The sequence below is a fragment of the Kwoniella bestiolae genome, chromosome 6 (assembly GCF_000512585.2).
Source record: "Kwoniella bestiolae CBS 10118 chromosome 6, complete sequence".
Taxonomy (NCBI): Eukaryota; Fungi; Basidiomycota; class Tremellomycetes; order Tremellales; family Cryptococcaceae; genus Kwoniella; species Kwoniella bestiolae.
In genome coordinates, this window is record NC_089246.1 from 537879 (window position 1) to 549011 (window position 11133).

General features: G+C 49.0%; 3 protein-coding genes across 3 annotated transcripts; 2 read left to right on the forward strand and 1 right to left on the reverse strand.

The window, feature by feature from the left end:
- Positions 1–1809: 1809 nt before the first annotated feature.
- On the forward strand, positions 1810–6190 carry I302_107398 (uncharacterized protein; the record flags this gene model as incomplete). Its single annotated transcript, XM_019193471.1, has 3 exons — positions 1810–3792; positions 3846–4564; positions 4627–6190. 3 exons carry the CDS (start codon positions 1810–1812, stop codon positions 6188–6190), a joined length of 4266 nt encoding a protein of 1421 aa, XP_019044948.1.
- A 401-nt stretch (positions 6191–6591) lies between these two features.
- I302_107399 (lipoyl(octanoyl) transferase) lies at positions 6592–7806 on the forward strand (the record flags this gene model as incomplete). The annotated part of the gene is made up of 4 exons (XM_019193470.1): positions 6592–6835; positions 6906–7093; positions 7212–7346; positions 7420–7806. 4 exons carry the CDS (start codon positions 6592–6594, stop codon positions 7804–7806), a joined length of 954 nt encoding a protein of 317 aa, XP_019044947.1.
- Positions 7807–8131: 325 nt separating this feature from the next.
- On the reverse strand, positions 8132–11039 carry I302_107400 (uncharacterized protein; the record flags this gene model as incomplete). Its single annotated transcript, XM_019193469.1, has 3 exons — positions 8132–10168; positions 10229–10315; positions 10413–11039. 3 exons carry the CDS (start codon positions 11037–11039, stop codon positions 8132–8134), a joined length of 2751 nt encoding a protein of 916 aa, XP_019044946.1.
- Between the last annotated feature and the right edge of the window lie 94 nt (positions 11040–11133).

Sequence of the window (11133 nt, forward strand, 5' to 3'; positions counted from 1 at the left end):
TGGAATAGGATGTCGGAAGGAGCGAAGATTGGTTGTTTTCAACTTTCCATCAGAGGTCGGCTATGACTTTGACTTTGCTGGAATCGCCCAAGAGGTCTTGAAAGGAATGAAGCTAGACTGTATGGTTTGTGTTATTTCAATGAACAAAGATGAGACAAAATCAAAAGACAAAAAGCATGAGAAAGAAAACTTCACATTGTTGGAGACATTACTGAATCCTGATCATACATATAACATATCATCATCTTCCTGGCAAGGAATCATGTTTGGTCGCTTCGGACGTAGTAGGACAGGCTACGGACGGACATGTCTCACAATCCTTATTCAGAATGGGTGTTACGTTACGACAGCATAGTTCTTCCGAGTCGTTAGTCCTGTCTACTCCATTTTAATCGGAGCAACGTTATTCGCCAAGGCATATCGTACTGAATGATAGAATCAATTTTAGCATAAAGTCTATAGCTGAAAGGTTCGGCTGGTTACCTCTTCCAACTTGTCCTGTTCAGGGATGAGATGATCTACAGGACGACCCATCAAGATATTTTCCCGGTGGATAAACACGGGATGGCGCCTCTGTGCTGCATACTTCTTTTCATAGTACGAGTCCTGACGTCAAGCGAACGTGGGTGTGACAGCCTCCCTCTCACCGAGTCATGCTGAACGATCGAGTACGACCAACGACTGGAAATGTGAAAGTAAATCCGAGACAGATGATGAGTATGTAAAGCAATCCCTGGATAAGGTATTACAGGTGAAAGAGGCGAAGAGATGGAGTCGTATGGGATTGTAAAGCAAAACCGAGTAAAGTTTGAATGGGTATCAGATGGCTGAATGGATGAGACGAGTCATTGACCGGATCTGGCAATCGACTGAAGAGATGTAAACAAACAGAACGAAGCGATCGGGATCGGAATGGTGCCTGGTTGCCGCACCGGTAAATCAATCGTAACTGAAATCCCGAAGTTGGGTTGGAGGGAATTGTGTTGGGCTTGGCGCCTAATTACTGACGTTGATGTAGCATGCCTATTGGACGTCCTATGCTTTGGGTGGGATGCAAATATTTTAAGCTTTGGGTGGATTTTGGCCAGACCCTTTGTGATGTACGTAAAACGAGTATATAGGCAGAATGAACCGAATACCATCAATAGCATCAGCATCAGCAGGTTCATATGAGATTCATGTTGATGGTCACAGTCAAAGTCACAGTCACAGTCACAGTCACAGTCATTGGGGGAAACAGTATGATATGATATGATCGTATGGTTCGTATAGTCAATCGTCTTGATCACCAGCATTGCAATTGCATCTTACATATAGCATTGTAACATCATACCCATCTTAGTATCATATCACACGCGTCGACTCACTCGTCACTCACTCTCCTCCGCACAGGTTCAACCGCGCATGTTCCCGTAATCCTTCTGGTCATCTTCATCTCTTCATCATCTCACAACCATTCAAAGGGGCAAGCAACGTTTCGTCTCAATCATGACTGTGTAATATCGACATAGACACCCAAAATAACATCACGTTCATACACGACCACGACCCAATCGATACGTCCAGTCTGAAACGCTCTTGAAACGACCATTTGCATATATACCCTCATCGCATCGCTTCTAGTCAAAACCACACCTGAAAAGTCAAAAAGTTACCCCATTGCAACATAATACAACCCAAAAATACACACAGTCTTTGTACGACTTGTACGATTAGATCAGTCTCAGTCTCACATCTAGCAATACCATTCAGGAGCATCATCACCCCTTCCTTTGATCAACCTACACAGCATTCATAATCATCACAATCATGTCCATATCCACCAAACAACCTTCCCCTCACTCACCCCCTGGTCCTCTCCCTTCCCCTCCCTTACTCGGCACTCCAAACATAAACACATCCAACAACGACCCCTCCTCATCCTCAGTCGTGCGACGACCAACATTACATTTCCCTACCTTGCATCTCGGATCCTTTGATACCTTGTCGACAACCCAGTCTTTATCACCCGTTGGGTCAAACAGTCCCTCCCCCTCGCGACGTGACTTCGGGAATATAGTCACAGGTGGGGAACCTCGTCCAAGTGGAAGCTCACAAAATCAGGCTCGAGCTGAAGGAAACATCAGCCTTAGCGTTGAACCGACCCGTTCCTCTTCACATTCCTCTCGGTCATCCTCACATCGTCTACACAAAGGTCCAATTCCACCTCCGCTCCCACCGCCCACGATGGCTTTACCTCCGCTCCCGACACTATCTCCCATATCCCCTATAGGTCCTCCTCTTTCTTCTCCCTCTTATACTTCAAGGGGTATTCAATCAAACATGTTCCAACCCAGATCCAGCTCGTCTTCATCCTCGTCCCTGGCTCAACAGCAACAAGCAGGTGAAGGTCGGAGGGAATTACCGACCGTTCCGACCAGGAATCGGTCCATGGGTCACTCGTTGACTATTCACGTACCAGGTCCTCTGACCCCTTCACCCTCGGATCAAGAGGGTAATCCACTACCTTCACCGATACTCAAGCATTCCCCCGGAGTAGCCAGGCGGCGTACGGTGATCGAAAATAGCAATACAAATTTAGGTTCGCCCGTTAGAGTATCAGGTTTCACGGGGAGTATGACACCTCCAGGGGATAGAGACTCATCGCCTACGCGAGACAACAAATCACCGCCCATCGAGAGAGGATCGATCCTCATGCCTCAGCCTCGCCCTAGTCCAGCGGTGGAACAAGCGCCAACGATGGAAACTCCACGTCGCTTAGAGAAGAAAAGGTCTTCAGCCGATCTCAAGAGTGTATCGCCTACTTCACCCACCGCAAAAAGATCATTGCCTCGTCCTCCCAAAATCGATACTTCGCTAGATACCAAATCTTCTAATCCTGATTTACCGCAGACTGTAGTGCCCTCATCGCAGATGCAGACTGCCGTTCCTACCGACCTCGCCACTGCGCCTCATCCTCGTCCACAGCAAGATGTCGCACAGGCCAATGGACAACCGCAAAAGCCCAACCTCACATTGCCCCTCACAGCTCCCGTACCTTCATCGTCATGGCCACCGTTGAATATAGCTCGATCACCTACTTCGTCCAAACCTCCGCCTACGCGAAACGAGCCAGCTCCCAAACCTAATTTCTATCAGAAGCATCAGGCAAATAAATCTGCCTCGTCGTTACCAGTCGTAGCGGGTTTAGCAGATGCTGGGCCGTTCGCTGGGGCATTCACTAAACCCGTTCAAGCTTCGCCTGTTGGTGTGGGATTAGGAAGACCCAGCAATCAAGCTACCAATGGACAAGGTAGAGGGCCTAGTGTCAAGCCGCAAGAGGAAATCTGTCTGGAGTGCATGATGCGTGATAGGGATTTAGCAGATGTCACTGTGCAAGGAGAAGGTGTTTGGGAAAGGGAAAGTGACGCCGACTGGAGAGACCTTGAATGGAAGGAACAGGCTTTGCTCAAGCACATGGGTAATATAGATGAAAACCCTTCGTTGTATGACGAACTGACAAAAGCGGCAGACGAATCGAGTGAAGATACCGATTCGACGAGTTTCAGCCCCCCTTCGACTGGTAATTCCGCCGAGGATGCTAATCTGAGGAGGGAGCTGGATGCGAGAAGGAGAAGAAGATCGTTAATCAAAGCTAAAAAGAGGGAAGCGGATTGGAGGATAGCCACGGAGGTTGGATGGAGAGGACATAAATGGGAAGGAGGAGAGACGGGTGAAGGTCTACCTAGAGGATTTAGAGGGACTAATGGTGGTAAATTGACAGAGGAAGGTATCAAAGCTGTCATGACAAAGGTGAGTTGACTTTGCTTCTTAGAGCTTGTTCCTGTACTGACGTGACCGTGCAGTTCCCCTCTGCCTCTGCACACCGATATCAGACCCTCCAAACGTATCTTCGCCAACAATGGCATCTCGTCCTGGAAGTCCGTGCTCAGGCTCAACGACTTGGACGTTTCCCCTTTCCAGAAGATATCGTTGGTTCATCTTCCACCGTGTCGAGTCACGAAGCGCCAGTCATCCCTCGTGGTGCTCAGCCCAGCTCTATGGCTTGGGACAGACACGGAAGGGATATCAACGACCAAATGCGCGGCGTACACACCCCTGTTCAAGATACACCATCGCTTTCGGTTGTCAGACCAAGTCCATCTTCTCCTGCCAATTTGACTGGATTGGCCAACCCTCCCAGACCTGCTCCCATACAACGACCTCTCACCCATTTCTTGCCTGATAGAGAACCATCGCTTGGTGCTCCTCGAACCCCTCTCTATGCCTCTCCAGTCTCTGCGACCACTCGAAGTCGTCATGGCAAACAAGGCTCATCCCCTGGTCTGCTCGAACGCCAAGGTACATATGAAGAGAGTAACGAAGAATTATGGTCCCCAGGCGAAGAAGGCTGTGCGGGCTTGAGACCATTCTCATTTGCCGTAAGAGCCGGAGCGGCTGCTGGTCGAGATGCCGGGAGTGACGGGCATGGTGGTAGAAGGAGTCTTTGGGGTAGATTCGGTGGAAGTGTCACCAGCTTTTTTGGGGGTAGTCAGAACGGCAGTGGCAGCATGATGGATATGCAGTAAGTCGAGGTGTTTGGTTGGAATTTCGCAATATGCTGACGGCCCTTCTGTTCGTGCTCAGCCTCGGTCTAGACAACGAACGACGAAATCGAACTTCCTCATACAATGTCACGACCCACCCTCGAGCCGTCTCCATGGCGTCTCCTACTCGCCCCTCATTCTTCAGTCGTGATTCCCGGTGTTCCTCCGATGTCGAGGTGAACATGCCTCGAATGTCACGAGCCATCAGTCATTCTCGTCTGTCACAAATGCGACTTGACGATGATGGGGATGAGGACCATGAAGAAGAAAAACCCAAGAAGAAAGGCATCAAGGGATTCTTCAAAAAGATGAAACCCAAGAGTAGCAGATCCAAATCCAAATCTGATCTTCTCGCTAGACCAGAGGATGAATACGGGAACGATCAGCCTCAACCTGACACGCCTCTAGCCCCTCCTCCGCCTCTCTCGTATCTCGTCGGAAACCGAAAGCATACCAGAGATCGAAGTGGTTCATCCTCATCTATGTTGACCGATGGACAAGAGTCAAATCAGGGTAGACGATATTCAGGTTCTCTACCATACGCTATGAGATCTGTCTCAGCTCCTATGAATGGCACTGCCTCATCGTCAGGTGGAAGCTTATCGGCCAGTCCGACCAGTTCGAAGTTCGCCACGTCTGGTCCTGGCAAGAGGGAAAGCTATGCTTCGAACCGAAGAAGAAGTTTTGGAGTGAATGAATTAGGTGAGCCGATTCAGCCTGAACAAATGGGTGATAGGAGACAATCCGGAATGGAGACGCTTTCCGGAAATGGAAACGGTACGATCACAGCGAATGGAAGGGGCGTTTATTCGTCGCCGGATACTTCCACAATCTACGACGAACCGTCAAGTATGTACAAGAACAACACTGGGCTAAATTTCAGACCACACAACAAGACTACCTCGAGTCTATCGAACTCGAGCGGTACGATGGCGATCGAAACCCCCCCACCGGCTATATACAACCCTTCGTCCTTCTTCAATCAGCAACAGCAGCACCAAATCGCGAATATCAGTCACGGGCCCATGGGGGACATCAAACCGGTTGTGAGATCGCCTTCGGGTCAATTATCCCCTAACAGATTCAAGAACCTCCCGCCTCTACCTCCCGGACAAGAACAAGGGAATGGCATGGGAATGACATCTTCTCCAGATTCATTTGCAGCGGCCTTCCCAGATCAAGAGATCAACCTGGTAGGCACGATACATGATCCGAAATATCTCAACTCGTACCCCCAAAAGGGTATGGTTGACTTTTCATCACCCAACACACCGACCGCTCTGGTCGGGTCACCCAATTCGATAAGATACCAACGAGGTCAGTATAATGGATATCCCCAACCACACCAGTTACAGGTAAACACTCAACAGTACCCTTCTGCCCATGCCAGAGCAATGGCAACTGGCAGAGCATCTTTTGATCAACCTTCCCCTCGAGCTAGAGTGGGGAGCGGGAATGAGAGGAACGTCAAGACTATGTATGGGCAGCTAGCTATGGACGAGGGTATGGGACAAGGTGGATATCCGAAAGAGAGGGACGAGACGAAGAGGAAGAAGGGGTTTAAAGGGTTTTTCGGGGGAAGTAAAGCGGGTAGGATGGTTTAGATGATACCTCTGGACTGAATTTCGCTACCACGGGAGGAGGCTTGTGTTCGCCTGAACTGATTCGCTCATTCTGTCTTGATTCCTGATGTCTGTTTTGACTATTTGTATACTTTCAACTCTGTAGCCGTAGCCATTATTCCGTTTGTTGCTTTGATTGATGACTGCTTAATGGACATGCATGAACGGACGATATGATATGCTATGACGGATTAGAAGAGTGCCCCCTGGTGCGCATCTCCGTCGGATCTGCTTTTTTGCCGTTTTGATGATCTGAAATTGCCTCCACTGGATTTGTCCGTTCGAACTCAAGTAATCAACTGAAATGGTCTGATTTCAAGACTCTACAACATTGATCAAGTCAGTCGTTTCAGTCCGCTCCAGAGATCAAAAAAAAAAAAACAATGGTATCACGCTCCATCACCCGCTTGATCAACCCCTCGACCCTCCGTCAAGTCTCTCTATCATCTTCGTCCTGCGCAACTCCATCGTCATCCCTTCCACCACTGCGATACCACATCTTCCGAGCACCGCTGCCTTACCCTGTGGGACTGAAGTTGCAGAATGATATCATAGATGTACGGCTCAAGGCTAAACGGGATGATCCAGTGGGAAGTAGGGGCAAGGGGGATGTGGTGTTGATGTTGGGTATGTTACATTCTTTGGTAAGAGGACTTCGGGGCTGATCAAGCGATGGTCTCACAACGTCATAACATAGAACACACACCAACATACACAACCGGTCGAAGGGACAACTCCCCCAATCCCAATGAATTGCATCCTGAGGAAAAGAAAGTACAGAATGTAGGAGCGAATTTCTACATCACCAAGAGAGGCGGGCAGGTCACGTATCATGGTCCGGGACAGTTGGTGGGGTATCCGATATTGGATCTGAACGTGATGGAGGTAAGCGATATTTGTTTTCACTTCCATCAAGATCAAAATCCATCACCTTTCTTCTGTAGAGTTGGGTAAGTTCAGCGGTGCAGTGCGACAGAAACTGATTCTTCTGCTGTTCGCTCAGACACCCACGCGATGCTATGTAGAATACCTCCAGGCGATGCTAGCAGAGTACGCGCGGGACGATCTGGGCATCCAAGGTGTATTGGCACCACATCCTGAAGGGCATGTAGGGGTGTTCTCGTCGCCTACCGAGAAGGTTTGTCCACCATCCATTCATTCATTCATCCCCTGACCCAGGAAATGCGGTTGACCAATGTTCGTCCCCTCAGTTCGCCTCAATAGGGATCCACCTCTCTCACCGAATCACATCCCACGGCTTCGCCATGAACATCACTAACCAACCTATAAAATGGTTCGACCTAGTCATGGCGTGTGGTCTCGCCGACGTCAAGGCCACATCCATACATCAACTTCTCGCTCGAGATGACAAGCAGGACCCGGACTTGCCAACCGTAAGACAGGTGGCGGAGAGGCTGATCCCGAAATTTGGAGAGCTATTTTCGAGGGAGATCGTACCACTTCAACAGGAACAGGGGGGTGGGGGAGAGGTACAGCAGATATACGAGCTGGTAGTTGGAGCTGAGGAGGAGGCGAAGAGGGTGAATAGTCAGCAGGGTGGGTGGCCTGAGCAACCTGATTTGTCTAGGCAGGATTAGGGCTAGTTGGAGTGACACGGTGTTTCCTGTATCCCATATACCATATCTCATAATCATCCTGTATTGCTCGATGCGAACATTCATCCGAGTTATGCATCGTGCGTGATCTACGTGAATCCTATCACGAAATGGACAGATTACATAGATGATTGGAATATACTTGAAATACCTAACCTAGCAAGCAAAAAGTAGATGAAACAAGACAAAGCTATATACGTGTGGATAATCTTGAGATACGTGATGACAAGCAAAAGATAGCAACAGCAATGATATATATGAAAATCAAAACAGAACAAGCGAAAACGAATAAAAACTAAATTGGTCACTACCTCCTACCAGCTCCACCCCAGACCATCCCGAAAACTCGTTGAAACACCCCCGCAACCATCCCACCAGGGACTACATCCTCTTCCTCTTCGTCCTCCTCCATCGAGGCATCAAGATGTCCCTCAACATCATTAGCTTCTTCGACGCCCTCTTCAAGGTCCAAGGCATTTTCGAAAGCTCTAATTGGATCTATCACCTCTCTGACTCTTATGGGAGTAGGTACGAAAAGCTGTCTGGAGGGGAAAGACCCGATTACTCTTGGTTCCGGAGATGCTTCTCGTGCTGTGCGTCGGGAAGGAACCATTGGCGAGGTCATACCTACATCCTCGTCCTCGTCCTCATCCTCTTCGTCATCTGAATCTTCGATAAAGACAGGCGCTATGAGGGTTTGACAATCTGTTCGGGCATTATAAGGCGGTGGAGGAGGTGGTGATCTATTGTTCCATCGATCGGGAAGATATTCTGGGAGAACATCAGATATGACTCTTCGGACCCTTGGAACAGGTTGATTAGGGTTCAAGCGGGAGGATCGAGAGAGCGCGATGGGGTAGGATGGGAACTCGTATTCTGGTGGATCGGAGAGGACAGTGGAAGTGGAAGTTTCACTTTGCACGGGGCTAGGTGGTGTGGGGATGATTTGACTTTCTTGTTGAGCTTGAGCCAAGGCAAGTGCGATTCTATCTTGTTCTTCCCTTTCCCTCTCCCTTGCTTGTTCAGCTCTAATTTCCTCGGACCTCCTTCGTTCCTCCTCGACCAATCTCATACTCTCCCTTCTTTCGGCCTCCTCCATCCGTCTTTGTTCAGCAATCTCCGCCAATCTTCTCCTGATCACCTCAGCTCTAGCACGTCTCTGCTCAGATTTCCTAGCTTCTTCCTGAGCTTTCAGCTGAGCAACGTAGGGTTGCAATTCCTCTCTTCTCAGTTGATTCCTCCTAGCCCATCTTTCAGATACTTCATCACCTATCGTCAGATCATCCGTAGCCTCCTCCACTACCCTCTTTCTAGCTTGATGGAGTGTCTGTGGACTAGATGGTGGAGAAAGCATGATTTCATCCTCGGATGGAATGACGGGCGGTAACAATGCTTCTACCTCGACTTCATCGGGTAACCACCATTTATCGGTCATACCCCTAACTTCCTTGTGACCCCACCAATTACCTATCATCTTTCTCCATTGACCATCCTTGGTCTGAGCATTGTACTTGGCCATCACCTGTCTTCTCTCTTTTCTGGACGAAAGCTTGGCTCGAAGAATGGATATGAAGGTGTGACCGGGTAGACAAGCGCCAATGTCCACTTTACCAGGCTTGGACCGGTATTTATGGGTGACGATTGGTGGTCGATGGGATCGGGTCATATATCTTCGAGCGGGCAGAAGGGATGAAGGGGATGATCTACGCAAGTGCGAAGTGGAATGTTGACCCGGTAATCTCTCAACGCGCCCATGTAATCGAGATCGACGGTAGACGTCCCTCTTCAGAGCAAGCGAATGGGGAGACGGTATTTGTGATTTCGCCAGCGGGCTGGAGGGTTCATATAACTTCCTGATCTTGACGGTAGCAGGTGATGATTTCTTGGTCTTGAGTGTTGACACCGACGAAACAGACTTCATATCCACATCCGAAGAGATACCGCCAGCGGTACATTCGATATCTGATAAACTCTTCATCTCTTGATCGACCAGCAACTGATCCTCCTCATCTTGTTCTTCCTCTGAGATATCCATAGCGGAAGAAGACGAAGAGACAACTCGTGATTTGATCTTGATATTGGACGGTTTCCAATTTTGGAATGCAGGCAGGTAGACAAGTGGATCTTCACTCGCTGTGAGCATTTGGAAACATTTCTTGGTTTGTCCACGTTTCTTGGTGAGTTTCTTGGTTCGTGATTTGATGATATTGTGACCGACGCCAGCGCCAGTTTTTTCAGATGCCATTTGATAAGCTGAGAGATCGGGGTTCTTCTCTCGAGTAGGATCATATGTGGGGTGAAGGGGAATGTCGACGTTCATGGCGAGAATGGTACTTGATGCGTGCTAATGAGGGATTATGGTAATGAGCTTGAATCGAGCATGGGAAGGATATTTAGCACTTACAAGTCCTCCCATTTTGTCACAGATATTCCCTACGACAGAGTAATTCGTGCCAAGTGCAGATGATTTTTCATTAGGATAGGCAGAAATCTACATCCAGTAATCTAGTTGATTAGCAAGGTCCATTGGATCGACAACACATCTTCAGGTGGATAGACGAATAGACGCCGCCAACACAACAACTCACCTGTCTAGGATACTTCACAGCTCTCTTCCCCCTCTGCTTAACACTCAACAACCCCTCAGTCTCCATCTTATCATCACCATCGCCATCTTCCATCCTCTCGTCGTAATCATATTCATACTCTCTCAACCTCTTCTTCCCCTTCCTATCACTCCAGCCAGCAGGCGATACAGCAGGTGAAGAAGGTACATTCGATACCAAAAACATATCCACCTCGTCCCCCTCAGCTTCCACCGTCCCATTCCCACTCCCATTCTCAGAGTTCGTGTGGGGATTCAAATCACTCTCCACATCGCTCAGCACCGTCCCTACCTCGAGGTCATCTTCATCGTCTAATTCTGTGTCCTCGTCGTCCTCGGTGATGGATACTCTGTAATTCCTAAATAACGAGCCGGACACTACCCTCTTGGTGGGTCGCTTGACGATGGGGACGGAGAATGAGAATTGACCGTCCCGTGGGATCCGACCAGGTTGTAGGATTGCCTTTCCGTTCAACGGGGCATTATGGATCGGAGTGGGGGTGTCGGGCGGTGACCACGAAGAGGAGGAGGATGAGGTGGACGACCTGCGTCTACTTGATCCGATTCCTGCGCTGTGGAGGTCTTCAAGACCCACGAGATCGGTGGGCATCATACCCTATTGATTCTGTGCGATACGCCACTCCCAGCTTGATGTTTCAATGATGAATGATGAGATTGACGATTAAGATGGATATGATGATTAT